General features: G+C 45.9%; 1 protein-coding gene and 1 long non-coding RNA gene across 7 annotated transcripts; one reads left to right on the forward strand and one right to left on the reverse strand.

The window, feature by feature from the left end:
• Window positions 1–1,031: 1,031 nt before the first annotated feature.
• On the forward strand, window positions 1,032–23,594 carry HHIPL2 (HHIP like 2). The gene is given in 10 exon segments (XM_038395962.2): window positions 1,032–1,409; window positions 6,606–7,258; window positions 10,159–10,302; window positions 11,588–11,919; window positions 13,736–13,862; window positions 14,234–14,379; window positions 16,063–16,144; window positions 20,666–20,748; window positions 22,579–22,670; window positions 22,673–23,594. Coding segments are annotated over 10 exon segments (2,328 nt in total). The 3' UTR covers window positions 22,964–23,594.
• Window positions 2,509–26,425, reverse strand: LOC119853205. Of its 6 annotated transcripts, XR_006280231.1 has the most exons (5): window positions 26,372–26,425; window positions 19,239–19,363; window positions 16,504–16,558; window positions 14,142–15,292; window positions 2,509–3,094 (listed from the first exon to the last, which is right to left on the reverse strand). It is a non-coding gene; the product is annotated as an uncharacterized LOC119853205 (long non-coding RNA). The 6 variants fall into 6 exon arrangements; XR_006280230.1 differs by lacking the exons at window positions 19,239–19,363; window positions 26,372–26,425 and adding an exon at window positions 17,534–17,797 and having other exon boundaries at window positions 16,504–16,684; XR_005291972.2 differs by lacking the exons at window positions 19,239–19,363; window positions 26,372–26,425 and adding an exon at window positions 17,575–17,794 and having other exon boundaries at window positions 16,504–16,560.
• Window positions 26,426–26,967: the final 542 nt, after the last annotated feature.

The following is a 26,967-nucleotide window of genomic DNA, read 5'->3' on the forward strand; positions in this document are numbered from 1 at the left end:
GTACCAATTTCTGATTGGCAGCAAATGAGCAAGGAAAACAGGAGAAGCTATGACAAAGCTGGAGTGTGGTTGAGTTAGCCTCAATCTGTTTGCCATGTTTGCTCATGCACTGGAGTCTGGGACAAATGACTTGAGTCATCAGCAGTGAGCACAGCACACAGAACCTAGCACATCCTCAGTGGCTATGAGAACTAGTTTGCTAAGAATATAGTCTCAAAAGGCCACAGTCTAGCAGTGGACACTGGGAGGGAAAAATGCAAAAATCTAATGGGTCTTTAAAAAACAATTTAAACTAATCTGAGCTCACACAGTCCTAAAAGTGTGGTTGTTGCATGGCATCATTACAGGGTAGAGTTAAAGTTGTTTGTGTGCCTTAATTTCCATTTCCTACCTTCACACGTTTGGATTTCTTTTAAGTTTAACTCTAGCTCTGAATTTGTAGAATGCCTCACTTGGCAATAGCATCCCTGTAAAGATTTTTATTCTCACATACACTCAATTTAAAATGGGATTATTAAGTGAATCTTAAACAGGGTGGAACACCCCCTGCTTCCATCCCTGAGAATCTGATCCAGTTTTGACCCAGCTCTTGAAAATTAAATAGACGGTAGGTACTGATTGAAAGTGATTCATTCATTTTCCTTCCCTAATATTTTCACAGCTGCAGCATGCTTTGCATTCTAAATAGGGAGAGCAGATCAGGTTGGATATATTTGGATCATGCATTGTACTGTTTACCTGTTATACATATTCAATGAATAATTTTGGAACCAGTTTAAACTAAGTTGTAGGGACTAGATCTGTGAGTGCTCTTGGGGGCATGAGAAATGTGCAGAGGGGAAGGGGAGGCTTCTTGCAATGTGCCGTGTGAAATACCAAAGAAACAGCCTGCAGGGTTTCTCCCCAGCCCACAAATAGTAAACTTCAGAGAGAGAGAGAGAGAGAGAGCGCGCGCGGGAGAGGGCTAGTGAGCAAGCAAAAACCTGAGCAAACACTGAGTTCTGCAGCTGGCAATTTGTAAAGCTCAGAGGATGAATGGGCCTTATCTTAAAGATGGCCAGGATTCCTATACATCTGACCTCAAGAAACCTCCAGTGGAGAAGGTTAATGTTTGGCCACACAGGTGCAGATTTGGAGTTACCAACTTGTCCCCCAACTTTTTCTTTTGCCTCTCTGTCTCCTTGCTGTGCCAAGCAGGCATGCTCTGGGGGCACCCCCAGTGCCTGGACTACGGACCCCCTTTCCAGCCCCCTTTCCACCTGGAGTTCTGCTCTTCCTATGAGACCTTTGGCTGCTGTGACCAAGATAAGGACAACAGCATTGCAGCTAAATACTGGGAGATCATGGATTACATTGATCCCCAGGGCCACCAGCTGTGTGGAGGATATATCAAGGATATCCTGTGTCAGGTAGGGCAGAGGGTTTCAACCTGAAGTTTACATTATGTTTGTGCATTTGTTTGTGTGCACGCTCATGTGCTATAGGTTTTCATTAGAAGGTGATTTCTCCTTGTCATCCCTTTTACATTTGGGGATTTGGGCGAGAAGGGACAGTGGGGGTAATGTTACTAGATAATGGTTATTGCATAGTTTGCATTGGGATCAAAGTGTGGCCAGGTACCACAGGGATAGATGTTCTATAACTGCATGTGACAGCATCAGTAACAATAGTTAATAATGAATTACTATTTTTTGATAGCTGTAAGTGCTGATGAAATGAAGGAGGAGTGTATCCCGCTGTTGGGAGAGGGACAATGCTAGCCCCTTTGTAACTAAGAGAGGATTAAAAGATCAATATTTATTTTTCATTTTGCTCATAATACAGGGTGACTTGGATGGCAGACTATACAGGACCTGAAGCACAGTGTTTGCATTCCCAGGTTTCGTGACAGATGTGTTTAGATTGTGCTCCTGCCTAGTACACTGCAAACGCTGTGGTTATTAAAGTAGAACAACATTAAGAAACAGCTAGAAGATTCATGCAGCTGAAAGATCCTGAAGCTTCAGCTGTTGCATTTCTTCTGTACTTTTCTTCCCACTGCCCATCTGGCTCATGGAAGCAGGCAGTTCAGTAGTAAAAGCTGCTCTTGGGTTCCTGCATGCACAATGATTTGTGGGCAGTAAGGACTTGACTTTTTAACAGGTATGCTAATCATGCTGGTCATGATTTACTGTATGCCAACACAAAGCAGCCAAAAAAACATATTTTTGCTTATCACAAAGATATAAAATTTTTCCAGATAATTCTTCTTAGCTTTCAAATATTATCCATGTTTACTAAATACTTCCACTTTTATAGTCTCATTGGTAAGAATCTGGAGTCACCTTGGAGAAACCAGCTTTCAGAAAAACAACATCAACACTTCATCAGTCACTTACAACCAATAAACTAAGAAAAAAATTAATGTAGCCATGGCAGAAGATAATTCACACTAATGTTTAATGATTGAGTGGCCTGTGGAGGATTTCCTGTATGTGACGGTTAGAAAATAATCACACACGATAATAATAACAATTAAGACTGTTGCATCTTTATACTTTGATCATAAGTCCTGATATGTGTAGCTTAGTTTGAATTCATTGCAATCACATTTCATAGCATATCATAAAAATATTGGTGTATATTTTTAAAAATAATTGTCTTAGTAACTTGAGATCCTAAAATAATGACTTATCTATTAATTCTTTGATGAAAAGTGATTAGTGACTGCTAGTTTTTAATTACCTGCTTCTGCTTCTATTGATGTTAATGTCAACACAGTAGGAACAGGCTAGGCTACTTCATGAGATTCAATTGTTTATTGGATTAGCACAGTCAGCAAGGTTCTACTGCATAATGCTTTTTTCCCCTCAAGTGAAGTCAACCCTAGCTCTTTGATCCAATAAGCAGTAAGGACAGATCATCATTCCACCAAATCATAGAATCATGGAATATAAGGACATATTAATAATTAGTAATGATTGTTAAATGTTAACACGTGATGAGTGCTGCACATGATACAAAACAGACTCTGAGAAGCTTACAATGTCAGGATCCAATCTTGCACACAGCTAAGTCGATGGAAGAATACATTTGCCTCCCCAAGGTGAAGTTTCTACAGCGATGGAGAAAATGTTTGCATCAGTATAGTTTGCATCTACACTATGGGGCTATAGCAGCACAGCTATGGTACCATAACTATGCCACTGTATCACTTGTAGTAGAGACATGGCCAAAGCCCTTTCAGTCAGGTGCGTGGATGCCAATGCATCCATTCTATGCTAGAAATAGTGGAGAGCAAACAGGCCTGCTTTGTAAGCAAGTTGGTGTTAAGAGCTGATGTAATGCGCTGCAAAGAGGAAGCTATTTGTAGTGCACAACACCTTTTATTGGTCCTACAAAACCCAGGAGCCATGCTACATGTTCCTGAGTGCCATCTCCTGGCACCTTATCGATATCTGTTTACATATATACAGACAGAGAGCACTCTTGTAACAAGTGGTTCAGAAAGTATTTTTCTGAACAGCTTTGCCTCTGTCACAACCTAGATCACCTGCATTTCTCTTTATAATTTTAGTTGAAGTGAAAGCAAAAGATCAACTCATCAACTTGTGTAAAGTGACATGACTCCACTGACACCAGTGGAGCTGCTCTGATTTACACCCGCTGACAGTTTGGGCCATATTTGCTAATTATTTGATTTACTGATTGAAAACATTTAGGGCTAGATCCTCAGAGGCTAAAAGGGTAGCTAGTCTGAGATATGCCAGCTGAGGATCTGGTCCATACAGTCCATGTGAAGCCCTGGTCAAGACCTGCCCTTGATGTCCTTAAGAAAGAGCACTGAAAAAAGGTACGTGGAGGTTGCGTGGCAGCTGATGACCCAGGAGGCAATCCCTGGTAGCACATATTAGAATGGCAGCTTCATCATCCTTTGAGAGGTTTCCTTGTTCAGCTGGCTGGTGCAGGGGGAAGGTCAATAAAACCTTGTTTAGACTAAGATTGAAAGATGTGATATTAGCATGTGCTAGCTAATGTCATAATTGGCATGTTTTAAGATTTGTATACAGATGAGGTACACTGCCTGTAACTTGGCATGTGCTAGGGGGAATCCTAAAGGCTCAAAACCAGAATACGAATACAAAGGACACAATATTTATTCTTTTTGTAACTCCCCTCCTGCAAATCCCTCCCAACCCTTAAGCCAGGATCATGACTGGGGTGGGGGCCGACTCATGATTTGTGAATGTGACGTGAGTGTCACAGGACCTGTCTGTTAATAGCTAATAGAGATTCTCCTTTAGTTCAAGTGATAAGGGCCTGTGCTTTTTGAAGCAGAAGCATTAGAGTTCTATCCCCACTGTCTCCAGGAAGGTCTGTGTGACATGAAAAAAGAAAAGGCGTACTTGTGGCACCTTAAAGACTAACAAATTTATTTGAGCATAAGCTTTTGTGAGCTACAGCTCACTTCATCGGATGCATTCAGTGGAAAATACAGTGGGGAGATTTATATACATAGAGAACGTGAACAATGGGTGTTACCATACACACTGTAACCAGAGTGATCACTTAAGGTGAGCTACAACCGCCGGGGGTGGGGGGAGAGGGGGAATGGCCCACCTTGATTATTTCATGTTCTTTATGTATATAACTCTCCTCACTGTATTTTCCACTGAATGCATCCAATGAAGTGAGCTGTAGCTCACGAAAGCTTATGCTCAAATAAATTTGTTAGTCTCTAAGGTGCCACAAGTACTCCTTTTCTTTTTGCAAATACAGACTAACACGGCTGCTACTCTGAAACCTGTGTGACATGAGTGAGACAACTGTGACATGCTAAATGGCCCCAGATTGGTCACAATTAATTTAATTGTGTTATACTCACAATTACAATTTGTTACACTTAGTGAGAAATCAGTCATTTGTCATGAAGGGAAAATGACAGACAAGTGACATCTGGATTTGAGGATCTTCTTATTTCTTCAGCTCTATTAATTAGTTGAAATAATAATCCATTCCCTTTCCTCATTCTCCACTGTCCCCTCCTTCCACAGAGGTGGGAAATGACCAGTGATTAGTATGAGATTGCTTAATCATGGTGGTTTTACATAGACCCTAAGGAATGCCTTCACCTCAGACATTTAGCCAAAACAATGGCGGTTGTCTGCATTCCTTGCAACTCTGACAATGAGTTGGAAATGTGAATAGTTTAGAAACAGCAAAGGCTACTAAGTGAATGGCTGGAAAAGAATGTCCCCTGCTTAGAGGGTACACTTTGTTCAATACCTTAAACTGTAGAAGACCTTGCACTACAGTGATAAGGAGTAGAGGCTGAAGGGAGTTCATTAAGATTAGAGGTGCTAAGGTTGCTTCTTGCTCCAATGAGAAATGCATATCTCCCTCACATGCATAGGTGCCGACTCCATGGGTGCTCTGGAGCTGGAGCACCCACGGGGAAAAATTGGTGGATGCTCTGCACCCACCAGCAGCCGAGCTCCCAGCCCTGCCCCCATGCCCCAGCTCATCTCCATCTCCGCTTCCTCCCCTGAGTGTGCTGCATCCCAGCTTCTCCCCCTAGCTTCCAGCACTTGCTGCCACAAAACAGCTGTTTCGCAGGGGCAAGCGCTGGGAGGGAGCGGGGAGGAGCAGGCACGCGGGGAAAGAGGCAGGGCCAAGGCAGGGATTTGGGGAAGAAGTCCAATAAGGGCAGGGAGAGGGTGGGGCAGGGGTGGAGTCAGGGTGGGGCTGAGGGCGGGGGCGTTGAGCACCCACCGGCGCTGGGAAAAGGTGGCTATGCTCACATGCAAGCACATTTGGATACTAAAGCAGTTGCCATAGTTCTTAGCCTCCTGAACACCTCACACAGGTACAGCAGAGAGAATTCCTGAAGCCGATGGAATGACACCAGTGCAAAACCAGGGTGAGAGGAGCATCAGGATTTAACTGATTGTATTTTAGTTTCTCTAGAGCTTGCACCAACAAATATACAGGTTAAGTATTAATAGAAACATTATTTTCTGAAGAGTCTAACACAGAAACCCAGCTGGGTGAAAGACTAGTGGAATTTTGCAAGATTGGGTAAGTGTTAATACCCCCATCATACAGATGGGGAAAATAAAGTACAGAGCTGTGAGCACCCAAATGTTCAAACTTGGTTGCCTAATGTTAGGCACTTAGCCTAAATCTTGCACATCTAAAAATCTGATTAAGGCATGCAATCTTTAGGCATGCAAGAGTGAAAATGGTGACCTCAGTGATTTGTCTGCAATCACACAGAGAGTCAGTGGGGGATCCAAGAATAGAACCCAAAGGTTTTAAATCCCAGTCCAAGCTAAATTTGATCATAATTCAAAGTTATGCACTGACTTCAATGGGATTCCACACATGCTTAAAGCTAGATATGTTCTTAAATGCTTTGTTGAATCAAGACCCTAAATATCTCTGAAAAATGCAGTGGAAATGTTCTTCCAAGATTGTTTAATTGGAATTTTTTTTGTCTTTTTCTCTATTTGTCTTACTAATTATTTGCACGTTACTGACCAATTTGCTTGGATGAAGGCTTCTCAGTGCATCAGGAATCTGTATACACAGACAGACATGTAATTAGTTTGTATTTATTTTCATAGGAGTGCTCCCCATATGCTGCACATCTCTATGATGCAGAAAACCCCCAGACACCTCTTAGGAACCTCCCAGGACTTTGCTTTGACTACTGCTCTGAGTTCCATTTCAATTGCCGCTCTGCTATTACACTGCTGACTAATGATAAACACATTCAAGAATGCTGTGAGAGGAACAAAACCCGCTTCTGTAACCTCCTTAACATACAGGACCAAGACTATTGCTACCCCAATGTGCTGAAAAACACAGACCTCAATCGCAACCTGGGGTCAGTAGTGGAGGACCCCAAGGGCTGCCTTCAGCTGTGCCTGACAGAGGTTGCTAATGGGCTGAGGAATCCAGTACTGATGCTCCATGCTAATGACAACACCCACCGCATGTTTGTAGCTGAACAGGTGGGGATCATCTGGGTCTACTTGTCTGATGGGAGCCGACTGGAGGAGCCCTTTCTAGATATTAAGAAAATAGTGCTAGCTACCCCATGGATAGGGGATGAGAGGGGTTTCCTAGGGATGGCTTTTCACCCCAAGCACAAACACAACAGAAAATTTTACATCTATTATTCATACATGGACAAGAAGAAAGCGGAGAAGATCCGAATCAGTGAATTCAAAGTTTTAACATCTGATGTCAACAAAGCTGATCCACGCTCAGAAAGGTAAAGCTTATTCAGAGCCATTTTGAATGTATCAATTTCTCATATGCCCACATAGGAACGTGCCCAACTGCAACATCTTGATCTGAATACTGAGCTCATGACCATTCTAAGTTGCGCAGATCCAAGTGTTTGGATGGGCCCATTAAGGAGATTGCTAAACAGAGACAGAAAGTGATGTGAGTGCTGGTTCAAGGTCACACGTGAGCCCACAGCAGAATGGAAAATAGCACCAAATTCTCCTTCTCTAACCATTAGACACACTGCCTCCTGTCCTTGCCCTGTGAAACGTAGCAGTACAGTGGCAGCCTCAAACACACCAACTTTTCAAACTGTGACCCCTGTAGAGAATCAACTGCTTTGAAATTGCTTTATAGACAATAATATTAAATAGGCTGTGTTTTTATTGCCCACTGCAAAGACATTTTATTGCAATGATAACATAAATATCACATACACATCACAGGGCTAAAGGAACTATAGAAGTTCTTAGTGGCACCAGCTTGGTCTCACCTCTAATAAAAGTTAAACTGCCCAGAACGAGAACATCTTTTCTGGGAAAAAGAAAAGGAGGACTTGTGGCACCTTAGAGACTAACAAATTTATTAGAGCATAAGCTTTCATGAGCTAGAGCTCACTTCATCGGATTGCTCTAATAAATTTGTTAGTCTCTAAGGTGCCACAAGTCCTCCTTTTCTTTTTGCGAATACAGACTAACACGGCTGCTACTCTGAAACCTATCTTTTCTGGGGAGGCTGATTCTGTCCCTTTCACTCACAGAAAAGGATTTAGTAATAATTTTGTTGCTTGTGAGCTTCACAGTCTTGCTGAAAGACAGATATAAAACAAAAACCCAGTGCCCATTTCTCACAGTGAACATTTAAAAGGCAAGAAACAGTTTTCACCCAGAATAAACTTTGAAATATATTGGAAGATTCATGTTTTTGAATGAGCACTGGTATTTTATTTCTGTGCTGGTGGTTGGTGGTCAGGGGTGCAATTAAGGGAGAGCTGGGGGGACCCAGGGCCCCCTCTGGGCCCCTGACCGGAGCTGGAAATTTGGCTCAGTCACTTTGGGATGGTTGGCCCAAAGCTGAGTAGTGTTGTGCCTGCTTGGCCCCCCACCTCTGCAGTCCATCTGGTGCCCATGAGCAACTGGGCACTCCCAGTTCCTAAGGAGAAGTAGAGCAGGGGGAGTGGAAACCCCCAGTGCCCAGGAGGGTGGGAGGACTGGATCTGGGCTTTTTTTGGTGCTTCTTGGGGAAACAGAGATACAGGAGGAGGAGGGAATTAACCTGCACCCTGCTGGGGATGTTACTCTTCAGCTTGATCACCTCTCTGGGTAAGAGCTCGGACTGAGTGTGGGGTGTGGAGACCACGAAGCTGGGTGTGGGGTAGGGAGCTCAGAGCTGGGTGCAGAGGCGGTGTGGATGGGTTGGACTGGGTACAGGGGGAGAGTGTGGGGCAGAGAGCTGGGGCTGAGTGCAGAGGAGGGAGAGCTGTAGGCCCCCTCCTTAGGAAAATTTTGGTTGTGCCCCAGCTGGTGGTGAATTCTGTGCCACAAGGGGCACAGATGATATCACATTTTTAAGCCCTCACCAGTAGCCGGTTAAAAAAGTCTAATGGTGTTAGGTCACCTGACTGAAACCATTCCATATGGGTAGTGGCTGATAGCTGCAGAGTAGCTCAGGTGAAATAAAGCAGATGGGTCTCATTCCTATTCCTAGTGGCAAGTGTCCATATTACAGAAACCCCCAGCACGATGGGCACTCTGCTACTAATAAATAATACTAATGAAGTTTTGGCATTTCTGTAATGCCTTTCCTAGAGGGAACCCAAAGCAATTTCCAAAGGAAATAAGTTTCCGAAGAACCCTCTGAAGGAAGTACTATTGTCCATATTTTACAGATGGGAAAACTGAGGCACTCATTAGTATCCTTGTTCGTAGTGTGAGCAGAGAGGTCAAGGATTGAATGGACACTGGGGACTGAAGTGTCCGTTCACTTCTAGAGGTGGCTCGTCTGTTTTAAGATGAAAGTACAATGGTGGGGTAGTGTGGGTGCAGCCATGCTATACATGTTCTGTGGATCAACAGAGAACTTCCGCCCCAAGGCCTTGACGTCTGGCCCATTTCCCTGGGCACTAACAGACCCTGACACCTTCATCATCAAGTGCTAGAAAATGCACCCAACAAAATTAGATTTTAAAAATCCAATTGTAAATATAGTTTTGACAGTTTATTATGGCTGAAAAGTGCCTCTGGACTGTCAAACTTTCTGGGAGCTCTGCCTTTACAGTAAGAAAAGAACAAGATCCACTGAGCTATTTGATTTTACCATTTGCTGAAAGGGCAAGATGAAATCAATGGGAACAATCAGTGCCCACCTGCTGGTTATGCACGTATTACCAGGCTGCCATGTGCCTTGCAGACTTAGGGTATGTCTCTACATTTGAGCTGGGAGGTGTAATTTCCAGCTCACGTAGATGTACCCGCACTAGCTCGGCTCAAGCTAGTGCCTAAAAATAGCAATGTGTCCCCAGCCACACAGGCAGCAGCTTGGGTTAGCCACATACCCAGGGCAGGCAGGGTTGTACTAGAGATGGCTAGCCCGAGAGGCCACCTGTGCTGCCACAGAGACAATGCTCCTTTTATGTCAACGCAAGGAGGGAATCACACCTCAAATGTAGACATGCCCATAAATGGAGGGATCTGATTAGCAAAGGACATGAAAAATCCTTGCTTAGCCTGGGAACAGTAAGATATCTTGGAAGGATATGTTCTGCAGATAAGGGGTTCCGCTTATTGTGTGGACTGAATAGTAACATGTTTCTCTAACCCAACAAGACACTGAATCTTGTCCAGGGGCTACATGTGTGGTTATTTCTCTTTCCTTTCTTTTCAGGAGTCTTTTGGAACTTGAAGAACCAGCTGCAAATCATAACGGGGGGCAGCTCCTCTTTGGCATGGATGGCTATCTGTATCTGTTCATCGGGGACGGAGGGAAAGCTGGGGACCCTTTTGGAAAATTTGGCAATGCTCAGAACAAGTAAGCTGGAGGACAGGTTTATGCATCTCTCATGCTAGTGCAATGCATTGGCTTAGTGCATGATGAGACAAAATTTGGACTTTTAACAAAACAAGAGAATGGACTGATCAAGCAGCATTTTTGTTGTACTAGTCATTGTAAACCAGGATTTCCCCCAATTTACAGTATATCAGACAGTATCCTCAGTGTACTTTTAGGATGAAGATTTTCAGAGCCTGAAAATTCAAAAGCGTAGGAGATTCAGATGTCCAAATCTTGCTGGGAATTGGCATCCAAATCCCCTAAGTGGTTTTGAAGATCTTAGCCTTAATATCTTGGAAGAACTGCATACTAGTACTGGCTACCAGGGAAGTAAAGAGCAATTTTACATGACACTTGAAATCTGTAAATTGATGTTGCTTCCTATTCAGCGATTGCAGACAGCACCTTGTTTTCCATGCCAAACAGCATGAGTGAGTCATTTACACAGGATAACTATATTAGTCCAGTCTTTATGTCCTTACAAGGGACACTTTGTGAACCCAGTTTTAATGTAAGTTATTTTTGCAGCTGAATATACCTATATAAATAGCACATTGCTTTTGACAAAAACTTGAAAGTGACGTTAGTGCCCATGGTAGATTGATGTTTCCTGAGAATGAAGTCTTCTGCGCACACCTAGAACCAGTACATCCCATGGAGCAGCAGTGCAGGCTTCCCCCATGCTGCCCCGTGCCTCAGCCCTGACATGGTGGAACCACCTCTAATGGTTGGTTTTGCTAACATGGTCCATCCATTCTTTTGCCCCTCTACTGAGACAAGGGTGCTAATGAGTATCATTTGTGGCGGTAGTTTTTGTGTTGATTGAAGAATATTGTAATGGGGCTTCATGGCTGTCACACTGTGGCCACGTGGAACTTCACAGGGAAAGCAGAGAGAGACCTAATATCTCCCTTTGCCAGAAAAACACAGATTCTATGTGAGCTAAAGAAACAACTCCATTAGCTGTGTGCAGCAGAGGGCCTATCGCACACAGCCAAGCAGTTCTGATGCCCTTCAGGAGAGGGCAGTGATGCTTGTGTACTCCCTCCACTCCCCTAATCCAGTTCATTACAATATTTATTAGAGCTGGTTGAAATCTTTTAAAATTTTAAATATTTTTTGATGAAAAAAGGGACAAATTTTTCATGAAAATTTTCACAAACAATGTTTCCATTTTCCCACCAACTCTGAGATTAACATTTATGAACCTTGATTTACCTGACAGTCTCATTAACCTATTGTTCATGCCTTGCCTTACTTTCAGGAGTACGTTACTAGGAAAAGTTTTACGGATAGATGTGAATGGAAAGAGTCCAGATGGAAAGCATTATCGCATCCCACCAGATAACCCCTTTGTCTCTGACCCCAAGGCTCTCCCTGAGGTCTATGCCTACGGGGTCAGGAATATGTGGCGCTGTGCTGTTGACAGAGGGGACCCAGTCACTCACAAGAAACGAGGAAGAATATTCTGTGGTGATGTTGGACAGAACAGGTTTGAAGAAATTGACATCATTGTTAAAGGAGGGAACTACGGCTGGAGAGCTAAGGAGGGATTTGAATGTTATGACATAAAGCTTTGCTATAATTCCTCCTTAGGTAAGCCAATAGCTTCTTGTGGGAGCTTTGCTTGAAAGAGCACACACCATGCAATAAAAACAACAAGGAGTCCAGTGGCACCTTAAAGACTAACAGATTTATTTGGCCATAAGCTTTCATAGGTAAAAACCACTTCTTCAGATGCATGGAGTGAAAACGACAGATGCAGGCAGTATACTGACACAGGAAGAAAAGGGAGTTACCTCACAAGTGGAGAACCAGTGTTGACAGGGCCAATTTGATCAGGGTGGATGTAGTCCACTCCCAATAATTGAGGAGGAGGTGTCAATTCCAGGAGAGGCAAAGCAATATGCTAAGTACACTGTGCAATATGCACTTAGTTAACAACTGTATTGCTGCTTTTCCAGTGAACCTCTGTAATCTGAAGTCATGTACAGGAGGATGGGGAATATGTTCCTGTCTGATAAGAAAACATACAGCCTCCCAGCTTTCCAGTCCAGAGGCACCAAAATACAAAACATCCTGGTATCTCAAGAATTCTGTGTTGTGCACCGCATTGCACAAGTGGCGAAGGGCCAGTGCCAGTGCCCATTGCAGTCAACAGAAGTCTTTCTATGGAGTCCAGTGGGCACTGGATTGGGGCCTAAATGCATTATGGGGAATTCTTGCTTTCCTCTGAAACATCACGTAGTGGCCACTGTTGAAGGTAGGCTACCAGGCTTCGTGAAATGATCTTGTAGCAAATCCTATATGAGAGGCAGTGTTGCCTTCTGGATAGAGCACTGGAGGGGACCTCAGGAGACCTGGGTTCTACTCCTGGCTGACTTTGTCTTTGATAAGTCATTTCACCTTTCTGTGCCTCGGTTTCCCCATCTGTAAAATGGGGATAATGATACTGATCATCTTTGTGAAGTGCTTTGATATCAACAGATGGAAAGCACAATATAAGAGCTGGGTGTAATTATGTTCCTTAAGGATTTTGTTGACAAACACCACTCTTAAGATAATAAAATGTAAATGACTCTGGGAACTAAGCTTGGCATATGAGTGTAGGTATGCAGTATCTATCTACACACCACATATGTGGTGGTGATTGCCATACGGTGCCATTACTGCAGAATACGCCAGTAGTTTTTAACAAGGTCCAGCACTATGGCGTAAGGACCAGAAAGTTTACCATGTGCTTGTGTTAGGCTTGGCTGCTAGGCTTCAGATTTTAACTCATTACATTTTTCTATCTGTGCTGTTCAGCATAAAAAGAAAATCTCAGTCATATTGAAAAAGTGCAGACAGGACTGAAAGTTTTCAGAAGAATGTCAGCATCCCAAAAAAGGGCTGGAACCACCTTTCATGGTGCCAGGCAGAAAGGGTGGCTGTAACTTATGGTTCTGGTAATATGTGTGATCCAGCAGAATGATCTTCAGTTGCTACCCATGGGAGCAATTGCAATGTATAAATCTGTTGAGCTGAGCTGCAACTTCCTGCTTCCATATTTTGTCTTTTCAGTAGAAAACAACTGAATTTTTAATGTTAATCTTTGTTAAAATGCTTGATACACTTGGCCACATGTAACATTTCATGAACTCTCTCTGCAGCATTTACCTAATGTAAAGAATATTAGTCCAGCCTGCTAATGAAGTTCACTGGCTGAGTCTTGTTAAGTGACGTAGGCAGCTCCTTAAAGCCTAGGCCAAATTCTCTGCTAGTGTAAATGGGTGAAACCCCATTGACATGAACCAAGCTACGCCCATGTGTATTAGCCCTTTTGGCCTCTATTGCATACATCAATATTATTGACCAGTTGCTCTTTAATCAGCAAGTCTGTGAAAGCTGTTTTTTTGTGTGTATTTAACAGATGACATTCTTCCGATATTTGCCTATGGCCACACTGTAGGGAAGTCAGTCACTGGAGGATATGTGTACCGGGGATGTGAATCCCCAAACCTGAATGGCCTCTACATTTTCGGTGATTTCATGAGTGGGTGAGGAAGATAAGTTTCCATTCTTTTCTATCCAGCTATCCTTATAGTTGTATGGCTTCCATATCTGAGCATTCTGAAGCTCTCTGGCCCAGTCAGCGAAGGTCCTAGACAGTCAGTGTATTTAGATCAATGGTTTGGTCCATTACAGAGATAGCACGTGTAAAGTTCTGATCTGGATCTGAACTTCACCCAAGTTAGAGCTTTCAGGAGTGGGGTTTTAATTCAGGCCCATCTTAAAAGAAAATTAAATCCAGTTTAAGGATCAGGGTTCCAACTAACCTTTTACTTCCAGTGATGCATGATTTTTGCAGGAATTAACCTTGAGAATGGAAAATTTGACTCCTCCAACAAAGGTTTTATTTTTCATCCAGTCGACTTATGGCTTTGCAGGAAGATGAGAGGGAAAATAAATGGAAGAAACAAGATATTTGTATTGGTAGCACTAAAGCCTGTGCTTTCCCCGGGCTGATTAGCTCCTATAACAAATTCATCATCTCCTTTGCTGAAGACGAGGCAGGTAATACATCTCCCTGACCCCATTTGTATAGAAAACTGGGTTTTGTGTTTCAGGGTGAATATATGGGGTTTGGCTGCCCTTGGGAAATGTTAGTAAAGATTGACCGACTGCACGGGGTGATGAAATAGCTCAGCATTGCAGCTGGGGTTCGCAGATGGTTCAGAAAGTTCAGAAACATGCCCAGTCATGAGATCTTGTGAGTTTTTCCCCCCCATGTACGCAGGACACACGTGAAGCAGAACTCATGACAGCTCATTATAGAGCTTACTACCCACTTGAAATTTGAATCTGAACTCACTCAAAGTTGGGTGGGGTGGTTGGATTCATGTTTTGAGTCATGCTCATATATGCTTTTAAACAAGCAAACAAACAATGTAAGAGTATGGGTCACTGCAATGCAATCCTCTTCACTCCAGTTCTTGCAGCCAGCTGAATCGCTACCTCATAAAGACACCATTCTCATTCACAGTGGCCTGAAGAGACACTGGTTTGGGGTGGGATGGGGGGGGCGGGGTGGAAGAGAGGAAAGAGAAAAAAAATTCCCTTTTCTGTAGCTAGTAGGAACGCCTCAAAGCTTGGTCAAGGATTTAAAATGTCATCATGGCTATAACAAAAGTGAAATTACCAACAAATCCACTGGTCATGCCTTTGGGGCTTCTTGAGTACAAAGAGCTCTCCAGTGCATAATACAAAATTGATCTCAAAGCTTCAGATAGCAGCCAGCTGTGTTCTGGTAGAGTTTGCAGGAAGAGGAAGCCCTCCGATAATAGCTTATGGTTCAGCAGAATATGGATATTGTCCTGTGCTTGTAATGGAAAAGTTCCTGGATGATTTCAGACAGGGGAATAGTAGGTTCTTACACATTTGGCTTCCATGTCTAGAAAATGAAAAACAAGGCAGGAGACACAGAGACCTGGGGAATACAGAAGTGTTGCTTTAGTGTAAGACACTGACAGGCTTTAGCCTCTGTTCTAGTAATAAGTGGCAGGGATGGATGTTAAACTCTAGTATCAACTCTTCCTCTAAAAATTGTCAGTGCTGTTATGTAATTTGAACTACAATAATAGTTTCACTTGGTATTTACTCAAATTACAATAACCTCCCGAGATATTATACTGATAACTAATGAAAAAATATGAATTCTAGGGATAGTAGTCAATTTTTCCAAATATGAACCTGAATAGCCCAGTAACGAGACTTTTGTCCCAAATGATTAGCCACTCTAGAGCCTGTTTGATTTTTTTGGTAGTTTAAAAGTCAGCTAAATATTTTGTTTTTGTGTGTTTCCTCTACAATTGCTGGCTGCTTTATTGGATAAAAACAAGCCTTTTAGAAAGTACACTTATAAGATATACCCAATAAAATAACTTTTTGGGTGTCCTCCACAGGGGGACACAATGGCCCTGATGCTGCATTGTGATTGGCACAGGACTGCTATGCCTGAAATCAGTGGGTCTGTGTGTGGGAATTGCAATCTGCCCATATGGATCACACTGTGAGACCAAGGTCCAAGGTGTGAAGAAAGATTTTGAATGAAACAAATAGGATTGCGTCTTTCTTTCCACTTATGTGATGTAATGGAGGGGCTAGGGAAGGTGGGGAAATGGTAGTACACCAAATCTGCAGTCTTCTGTGCATTTGCATCTGAAACAGCTTATATTCTTTTTTTCTCTGTTTGTTTAGGGGAGCTTTATTTTATGGCTACTTCTTATCCCAGTGCCTACGCACCCCATGGATCTATCTACAAATTTGTTGATCCTGCAAGGTTAGCATTAAGATCTGGTTTTCCCTTGCATGCTGCTTTATAATCAACACAAATTATCTAGTTGGCTCAATAGATGTGGAATATACATCAGTAATCTACCCATCTATGTTTTGATCTCAGTTACCCTATTGTAAATCTTGAGCAACTCCACTGGCTTCAGTGAAGTTAATTCTAGAATTAGACTGACCTTTCTATTCATTTAGATTACTTCAGACTTAGGCTGGTACAACTGAGAATAGAATCTGGTCCAAAATCAGTTAAGTTTGGGGACAATAAGGGGTTAAAAACCTATTGACTTTTTTTACAAGTCAAAGATACAACACAAACTTGTTTTAATAGTACAAAGTAATAATCAGTACCCTTCAGGTTCACAACAGAGACAGCCTTTTTTTCTGCCTATACGTCAGCCAAGGACTCTGTAAAATAAACATCAGTTAATTTTGTAATGCCAAAAAGGCCTTTCACCAAAAATTTTCTTTCTTACTCAACATAACTTTAACCTGGCTGGCATGTTCCTCTCATTGCAAAGGGGTTAGTGACCTACAAAGTATTAAAACATGGTAAATGGCTGATAAAAAAATACATGATACAAGGGGGATCAGTAATGGGTAACAGTGCTTTTACCTCTAGTTCAAATCCAACCTGCATAAGGCTACTATCTCCCTAGTGGCTTATGTGAAATTAATTAGTGTTCTCTAGGAAATTCCTCAGGGCCATAGTTTTTGTTCACATCACAGTTAATGCAGGCTGGCCCCATTGTTGTCCGTCAGCCTCAGCAAACAGGCCAAGAACTGAATGGGCCATGCATGGGGAGCTCAATTGCCATACCTCCTGCTGCATCGGTTTTGTGCTTAAAGGATTTAAGTGTTTAGCATCATCACACCAACATTGTTCACTACTTCATAATATCTTGGAGCACAGGCGGGTAAACGCCGGCTTTGGGGAGGTTAGCCTGCTGGCCCTGCCCCTTCTGCCCAAGGCCCCGCCCCCTGGAGCTCTGAACCCTTCTCCATAAAAGGAGAGGCCCTGAGGGGCCCTATAGCAAAGCAGTGACTCACCGGTGCAGTGCCTCCTGCTGGTCATTTTGGGAATTAGCCCTCCAGCATATGGAGCACCCTCTGTAGGCTGGTGTCTCACCTGCTGCTAGCCCCGTGTCCCTCCTAGACTCCAGTGCCCTTTACACTGGGGTTCTGCCCCAGCAGTACCTCCACGCTCTGGGTCTCCCCTCCAGGGGAGACCCCAACCTTCTAAACCCACCTTGCCTCAGTGGCTACCGCCAGTCATCACCTAGCCCCCGCTCACTGGGGCAGACTACAGCGTACTGGCTATTCATCATTGGCAAGGGATTAGAACCTGCTGCCTTTGCCTATCTCTGGGCTGCCCTAGTACCTTTCTGGACCTTTACCAAAACCTGTAGCCTGGGGATTTACCAGACTGGAGCACGTCAGCTCCCTTTGCCCTTCCCCAACACTGCTCCAGCTCTAGTTATCTTGTTCCCAGGCAGCTAGCCCTTCCCACTCCAAGGCTAGAATGAGACTCCTCCGGCTTCTGGCCCACAGCCCTCTTATCAGGGCCAGCTGGGCCCTAATTGAGCTGGCCACCCCTGTGGTCAGCTACAGAGTCAGCTTCCTCCAGCTGTTCTTAATCCCTTTCCCTGCTGCAGCCCTCTCCAGGGCTGCTTTTAACCCCTTCAGGGCCAGAACGGGGTGACTAACCTGCTACAGGCCTCCACAACTGGAGGAGCTGGCCCCCCCCAAGTGCCAAGCCGAACTGCTGGCCCCCAACCCCTGAAGGCCCTTCCCCGCCTGAGCCGCTGGCCCCCACCACCAGCGCCAGGCCGTCGGCCCCCTGAGCATCAGGCCAGCCCAGTGCTGGGTTGGCCCCCTCAAGTACCAGCCCTCCCCCCCCGAAGGCTCTCCCCCAGATGAACCCCTGGCTGCTAGTGCTAAACCACCAACTCCCCAGACCTCCAGCCTATCCCCACCCTGAAGCTGTCGGCCCCCTCGAGCGCCAGCTCCTACCACCCCTGGATGCCCCCCCCCCACTGGTCCCAGAGCACCTGGCCGAGCCTCCTCACTCCGCCAGCTGCTGGCTCTCTCTGCCCGAGGAGGAGGGACACAACGAGCACAGGGAGCTGGGGGTATGCGTGTAGTGAAGGAGACAGTGGGGTTCTTGGGGATGGGGTGGGGCAATTGCAGCCCAGATGTCTGGCGGTGGATTGGTGGCAGTGCCAGGGAAGCGCCCATGTCCTGGAGTTTAAGGCCAGAAGGGACATTTAGATCATCTAGTCCAGAGGTGCTCAAACTTTTTTTTGCTAGGCTCCCCTTTGAAAATATTTCAGGCTGTAACAACCCCCTCACAAAAAAGTGATGACCCCTGCCACATAGCATACTACCCTTACTTCTGTGCTGCTGCTGGTGGTGGCGGGGCCTTCAGCGCTGGGCTCTCCAGCTGCGACCCCCCTACAATAGCCTTGTGATCTCCTTTTGGGTTGGGACCCTCAGTTTGAGAAGCACTAATCTAGTCTGACCCCCCTGCATATCACAGGCCATTAAATTTCACCCAAATGCCCCCATGTTGAGCCCAATGACTTCAGTTAAACTAAAGCATGTTAGTTGTGAAGAGACTGAACTGTTGTGTGCCACAGGCAGAGAACAGGAGATATCCAGGTGCCACCAATGCCTGACTGGTGAGGTGAACCATATCCAGGCAAGTCATGACCCATACTGCAGAGAAAGGTGAAAAAACCCAATTAAACTAATTTAAATTGAAAACAGATTAAAAATGCTTTGTAATCTCTAAGTCTCCTGTGAATTGCAATGTTATGAACTGAGGTTAATCTGGTTTAGCAGGGTCAGCTATGAATCAGTTCTCCAGGGTGGGTCTATTAGGCTACATTTTGATAATCTTAGGAGGCTGTTGAAAAGCAGTGATATGCTGGCACTTTCCTGAATTGTTGCCATCTATGACTTGGCAAATGTTCTGTAGGGATTTCTTCTGGATTTGCACATGAGGAAAGCTGGCTTGCAAGAGTCTACTGCATGTGTTCTGAGGTGTTCGTAACTCTGAGGTTCTACTATGTAAATGGAGAAACCCAGCTTTATCTTTTCCAAGAAGCCTAAAGAGAGTTTCCAGGTGGTCAGCTTCTTGCAAGGATGCAGCTCACTAATGAACAGCATTACTCCACAGGAGGACTTGCTGCTTGCTCTACAAGTTTTCCTGAAATGAACCAATTTTCTTTGATTTTCAGAAGCTTCTCCCCTCACCTGCCTTCTAGAACATGACTGTGTGTTTAATCTTTCCCTTGGTCCTTTGCATGGGCCGTGAACTGCCAGCTGGGGGAGGCTAGGCCCCAGCCCTGCTCCTTCCACCTGAGAGCCCACCCCTTCCGCACATACCCCTCCGGGCCGAGCCCCACAGCCTGCACATACACCCCTGTGGGGGGGTATACACATACACTTCCTGCACATACACTCCTTCTGCACATACCCCCCTGTTGGCCAGAGCCCCACAGCCGCTAGCCCCAAGCCAGAGGCTAACTCCCCGGAGCGCTGGGAGGGAGGAGTGGCACGGCACAGCCCCCACTTCCCCAGCCCCAGGGAGGGGGGCGGGCAGCATAGCCCCAGCCCCAGGAGCGTGGGCAGCATGGAACCAGCCTCCCCAGCCCTGAAGCACCAGGAGGGCGTTGGTGTAGCCTGAGCCACCCCACAAAGAGACTGGAGCTGCAGCAAGTGGGAAGCAAGGGGAAGGAGGGCTGGGGGTGGAGTGTGGGCAGGGCAACACCTGGCTGTTTGAGGAGGCACAGCCTCCCCCAGCCTATAATACTCACTGCCCATGGTCCTTTGGAGATTTTTTTTTCTTTCTGCACCTCATCTGGGTTCCCTGCTAACTAGGTCTTATTGCTTGTCTGTTTGATTAAGCATCTAACTTTAGTAAGGGCCTGATTTTCAGGAGTGCTCAGTATCCACAATTCCAAAGAAAGCTGAGGTTGCTTAACACACCAGAAAATCAGAGCCTTAGGGCTTCAACACTCTGGCATCTCAACAGATAGGGGCAGCGAATGAATTGGGTAGCAGTCTAGCTCTCTCGGTTGTGTCACAATCATAGCTCTTCCATCCTGATTTTTCTTTCATTGCAATTTAATGTAGTTTTGTTTTATTCTACTTTTCTCTGTTGAAGGTGGCCAGATGTGAGGAGCTTGGCACCTTGGTGATGTTATAGAATGAGGTAGCTAGCAAAGAACAGAGAATTTTATGTAGCACTTTTCATAATAGTCTCACCAAAATATTACTCCACAATACTAAAACGTGAACATTTTTCATTGAGAAAAGGCACACTTTTTTGTGAAAAGCATTCCTATTTTTGACCCTCTCTAATTGCAAATGGTCCTGGTTTCTCCTGATGGCACATGATCTAACAAGGAGGATTGATGTGTGATCTCTGTCTCTAGAAAAAGTAAACTTCCTGATCATTTCCTAGATAGTCACATGTGCCTTTTTATCTTTTAAATCTGTTTTCAAGGAGAGCTCCACCTGGGAAGTGTAAACACAAGCTTATTCCAGTGAAAACAAAGAGTAAGCGTATTCCATTTGCTCCTCTGGCAAGTAAGTCCTTAGGTTTTTGTTTTATTGTGTGGAATCTCAGAGATGTCAGGTTGAAATGTATAGCATTCGTTAAAGCCAAAGTACTATGCAACAGCTATTGTCGTACATAAATATGTTAATTCATGTTTCTGTTGCATATTAAATATGCTGCTTCTACTTAGTCTCCTCAGAGGAGTTTGGAAGTGGCGAAAGTTTTTTAGTCTTCACTACAGCAACAGAGGTGAGCAGAAAACACGAGAGGACAGATGGTGTTGTGGTAAGGCACCAGATTGGGACTCTCAGGGGACCTGGGTGCAATTTTCGGCTCTGCCACAGACTCCCCAGTATAGCCAAAAGAAAAGGATACTTGTGGCACCTTAGAGACTAACAAATTTATTAGAGCATAAGCTTTCGTGAGCTACAGTTCACTTCATCGGATGAAGTGAGCTGTAGCTCACGAAAGCTTATGCTCTAATAAATTTGTTAGTCTCTAAGGTGCCACAAGTACTCCTTTTCTTTTTACGAATACAGACTACCCACGGCTGCTACTCTGAAACCTTGTCAGTGTAGCCAAAGTCACTGTGGATTACATTCACAAGGTATTTAGGTGCCTACCCCCCCTGACTTAGGGTACCTATGTCCAGGTTTTTGGCACCAGTGTGATTCTCAAGACTCCTGCATGGCTGCTGCAAAACCCTGTAGGTGCCTAAACTCACTCGGTGGCTAGGTTTTTGTTGTAAGAGATTCCTGGGCACCTAAATTTCTGCCTCTGAGCATGCACACTGCTGCCTCCCTCTAGGCATCCAAATGCCTATCTCCCACCTAGACCCCCGAGTGATTCATGAGCCAGGGGAAGACAGGCGCTCCTCCACTTAAATTACTTGAAGTGCCTAATCTGGTAGACATGCTCATGGGCCACCTAATTCCACAAAAACACCCAGGGAAGGGGAGAGGGAGGAGGTCCACTTCCCCCATAATTTTTAGCTCATTGGTTAGTGCACTGACTTTTAATGAGCGAGATGCCTGGTTCACCTCTCATGGGAGTGGCTTAACCACTGAGCTATGGGAGTTCTGTGGGTCTCCCTCAGTCTCTTCTGTTGAAGCTGTTCCACTGTGGAATCCCTTTCCACCTCATGTGGAGGGGGGAACTTTGAAACTGGGGGTCTCCCACATCCCAGGCAATTACCCTAACCACTGAGCTAAAGTTGTGCATTCACAACAGCTCACTCTCTTTGTGACTCTAAGCCTTAATCTCTTGGCACTTCAGTTTTCCCAGCTGTAAAACTGGGATAATAATACTTCAGTTCCCCTGCCTTTGTCTGTTGTGCATATTTAGATTGTAATGTCTATGACTCAGGGATTGCCTCTCATTATGTAGGTTGACAGTACCCAGCACCATGAGGCCCCACTTGGGCTTGTAGATACTACTGTAAGATAAATATTAATACTAATCATATAACGACCTGTCAACAAACTGGAGCTGCCAAAGAGAAACTTGATCTACCCTTTTATTAAAATCTGCTTGCAAATTCCATCTTACTCTTTATGCATTTTGGCCTTTTCTAAACAAATGTTCCATCATCTTTTTCATTCTAAGAGAAAACAAAACTTATTCTTAGCAACCCTACAAGAAGCAGCCAGGGTTCATATTTAATGGAGGAAACAGATTCAAAATGAGAAAAAAGTGAGGCAGTGTTCAAGCATCACAGTTTTTAATCTCTTTTGACAGGCAAATATGTTTCTTGTCTGCCTGCCTGCTTGTCAGTCTGCTAAGGCTCTTTTTCAGGGATATGTCTGAGTTACTGTTTTGCCTAAACCAGGAATGCTGAAGCATTTAATTATTTTTCACAGAGACTGTCCTTGAACTGCTTAATGAACCCCCAACAACCAAGCCTCCCAACACATCCTCCATCTCCACTGGAGCCACCACAACAACTTCTTCCAAAAAAAAGCCAAGAAGCCAGCTTCCCCAAAAAGCTCCACCAAGCTGTCAGCAGCAATGCCAACTGCGTCTGGCAAAAAGAGGCAGGCCAAAGGATCCAAGACTAGACTAGATCCAGCAGAAGAGAAGACAAAGGTTCCAAAGGTATCCAAAGCATCACGTGTGACATCTTTGCCAGACAGGAAGGGTTCCCAGCTAACCAGAGCCAAGAAGAAACTTCTCCCCAAGAAAACAACAGCAGCGAAGGAAAAAAAACAGAAGAAAAAAGGAGTCAGATCAAGGAGTTCCCTCTGAACACAAATGAACTCCCAATGGGCCAAAAAGAAAGCAAGTGAGAAAAAGAAGACCAGTTTGTGGTGTGGACTGGAGTTTTCCAACACGGACCTTATTAGAAGAATCATACCTGCGTGCAGTTTTTGTGCCTATAACATGTTCATAAGATTATGTGGGGAAAAATTCAGTCTTGGTGAATGCGTGCTTGAATGAGTTTACCATGAGTGGACTAGATGTCCTATTACGACTTTAACTGCAGCAAGGTTTTCCCAACCTCATAAGTTTCACATTCTTTGCATATCTTGCTTTTAAGGCCATTTTCTGACATTAGCAGTTATACAAAAGCCTCCACTGACTTCAGTGACAGTCCCACAAGTGCAGTGAGGGTAGGATTTGGTTTTCAGGCACTTGGATTTTTAACCTTCAAGGGGTGTTGCGTGAATAAAGATTGCAGGATTAGACAGCAGGTGTCTATCAGTGGGCTTAACTGGTTATGAGGGGGTTCATATTTTAATCATGGTGTATGGAATAAATACATTAAAGTTGCCTGATTTTTTTGGTCAGTATTTTATCATCCTTTGCCACTGAATTTCTTATCTGTCAAAATATATTTTTAAAAGAATCACCTTCTATTATATACTCCAAAAGAAAATCTGAATGTGTTTATTTTAAGCAGCTGTTTACTTAGACATATTTGTTATGTGCCTAATTTTCAAAATTGTTGAGTACCTGGAGCTCCCACTGATTTCCAGGGAGGCTGGAGTTGCTCAGCACTTCTGAAAATCAGGCCAGCCGTGGTTGGGCAATTGCTCTGAAAAGAAATTCAAGCTGACCCAAACCACCCGATTGAATCAAACTGAACACCAAACACTGTGAAAAGAGTTTGGCAGACATCCGTCAGGGCAACTTACACTCCCCAAATCACATAAACTGAGGGCCAAATCCTGACCCCTTTCACCAGATGCAGAGGGATAATACTGCTCCTCTCTCCACTGTCAGTGATTGTGTTTCCTGGAACTCCCCTGCACATAGTTTGGTTACTGCTGGTAACTCTGAGGTTGGATATTGTTTCTTAGGTAGGATAACCAGACAGCAAGTGTGAAAAATCGGAACGGGGGTGGGGGTTAATAGGTGCAGTGGTGAGCTGGAGCCGGGTCTCACCGGTTCACGCGAACTGGTTGTTAAATTTTGAACCAGTTTTAGAACCAGTTGTTAACCTGCTTCCCTGCAGGGAGCGCTGAGGCTTTGATGGGCTCCGGCCGGGAAGTGATATAATTCCTCCTCCGGCCGTTGGGGGCGCTGCACTGCGGGAGCCATGTGGGCTGCTGCCGAGCCCTGGGCACGAGCCCTGTTGCTGCTGCTCCCCTGACCCCGAGGCTCCCGATACTGCCTGGTGGGTCCCCAGCTGCTCTTCTGGGCCTGGGCTGTGTCCTGCTGCTCTCCCTGTGAGTACCCATCACCCTGCCTCCAGCCACCCCCGCACCCCCTGCCCGCAGCCAGCCCCTGCTGCACCCCCTGCCCTGCCCGCAGCCAGCCCCCGTCTCCAGCCATCCCCGTATCCCCTGCCTGCAGCCAGCCTGTCTCCAGCCACCCCCTGCCCTGCCTGCAGCCAGCCCCTGCCGCACCCCCGGCACCTACTGCTTGCACCAGCCCCTGTCTCCAGCCACCCCTGCACCCCCTGCCCACAACCAGCCCCGGCCGCATGCACCCCCTGCCCTGCCTGCAGCCAGCCCCTGTCTCCAGCCACCCCCGCACCCCCTACCTCCAGCCAGCCCCTGCCGCACACCCTGCCCTGCCCGCAGCCAGCCCGTCTCCAGCCACCCCCGTATCCCCTGCCCGCAGCCAGCCTGTCTCCAGCCACCCCCTGCCCTGCCCGCAACCAGCCCCGGCTGCATGCACCCCCTGCCCTGCCCACAGCCAGCCCCTGTCTCTAGCCACCCCCTGCCCTGCCTGCACCAGCCCATCTCCAGTCACCCCCTGCCCTGCCCGCATCAGCCCCTGCTGCACCCCCTGCCCTGCCCACAACCAGCCTGTCTCCAGCCACCCCCTGCCTGCAGCCAGCCCGTTGCACATACCCCCTGCCCTGCCCTGCCCTGCCCGCAGCCAGCCCCTGTCTTCAGCCACCCCTGCACCCCCTGCCCTGCCCACGGCCAGCCCCTGCCACGTGCACCCCCTGCCCTGCCCGCAGCCAGCCCCTGCCACATGCACCTCCTGCCCTGACTCCAGCCAGCCCTGCACCCCCTGCCTGCAGCCAGCCCCTGCCGCATTCCCTGCCCTGCATCCAGCCAACTCCTGCCGCACGCACCCCCTGCCCTGCCCGCAGCCTGCCCGTCTCCAGCCAGCCCTGCACCCCCTTGCCTCCAGCCAACCCCACATCCTCCTGTCTCCAGCCGGCTCCGCACCCCCTGCCCTGCCCGCAACCAGCCCTGCACCCCCTGCCTCCAGCTAGCCCTGCCCCACGCCCCTGTCTGCAGCTGGCCCCATGTCCACTGGTGCCCTGCAGTTCCCAGGGCAGTAACCCTGCACATCTGCTTCAATGAGGGGGGCAGGGAGCAGCTGGGACCCACACATGTGCACACCCTAGGGTGACCAGACAGCAAGTGTGAAAAATCTGGACAGGGGTTGGGGGGTAACAGGAGCCTATATAAGAAAAAGTCCCCAAAATCGGGACTGTCCCTATAAAATTGGGACATCTGGTCACCCTAGCACACCCCCAGGGAGTGGCGGGGACCCACACATGTGAAACGGAGCTCATCTCTAGTTCAGGCCCATCTTTTATAAAAAGAACTTTAGGCAGGGTTAACGTACATCCGTATTTTCCCAGACAGGTTAGGCTTTTTGGTTCTTAAATCGCCGTCCGGGAGGAATTTTTAAAATTCGGACATATGGTAACCCTGTTGGTACAAAAAATACATACGGGGGCACATTCCTTAAATCAGAACTTTTTATAGGGAACCGGTTGTTAAGATTTTGGCAGCTCAACACTGATTAGGTGCCTACATAAGAAAAAGACCCCCAAATCAGGACTGTCTCTATAAAATCAAATTTATTTGAGCATAAGCTTTCATGAGCTACCGCTTGCTTCATTGGACACAGCTCAGGAAAGCTTATGCTCAAATACATTTGTTAGTCTCTAAGGTGCCACAAGGACTCCTGTTCTTTTCGCGGATACAGACTAACACGGCTGCTACTCTGAAACCTATAAACTCGGGACATCCGGTCACCCCATCCTTATGCAAAACATCGTGCGATGAGATAATTTAAAGCTGGGTGCTGTAGAAGCAGCAGCTGTTTTCGATAAACAGAAAGAACCGTGAAAAGCCTCATTAAACCTTAGACTGGTTAAAAACCCAATGAACAGAAGTATCTAGGCGCATTTCATGAGGCGGGCCGAGGATTTGGTCATCTGAAGCTCGTGACAGTATTTACTTCACGGGGGTGGGGGTCTAGCTGAGCCGCGATTAGAAAAGCAGAGAGGTTCAGACAAAAAGAAAAGGAGGACTTGTGGCACCTGAGAGACTAACACATTTATTTGCGCATAAGCTTTCGTGAGCTACAGCTCACTGCATCCGATGCATTTGGTGGAAAAAACTGGCTTATCTTAAGTGATCCCTCTCCTTACAGTGTGTATGATAACCCCGTTGTTTCATGTTCTCTGTGTGGGTATATCAATCTCCCCTCTGTTTTTTCCACCAAATGCATCCGATGCAGTGAGCTGTAGCTCAGGAAAGCTTATGCTCTAATAAATGTGTTAGTCTCTCAGGTGCCCCAAGTCCTCCTTTTCTTTTTGCGGCTACAGACTAACCCGGCTGCTGCTCTGAAACCTGACATTATGCAAGGTTCAGACAGGCTCAGTACTGTGACGATGGGGCTTATGCCCCACCCTGGCCAACAGACAGGAGAGTTAGACCGACCTACGTTGGTAGAGGTGCCAGCCCGAGCCGGGGCAGCGTGTTCTCCGCTCCCCGGGCAGGGCACTCCCTGCTCTCGGCCGGCAAAGCCAAGGCGGGGGGCTTTGCTCCCCT

Source organism: Dermochelys coriacea, chromosome 3 (genome assembly GCF_009764565.3).
Source record: "Dermochelys coriacea isolate rDerCor1 chromosome 3, rDerCor1.pri.v4, whole genome shotgun sequence".
Classification (NCBI taxonomy): Eukaryota; Metazoa; Chordata; order Testudines; family Dermochelyidae; genus Dermochelys; species Dermochelys coriacea.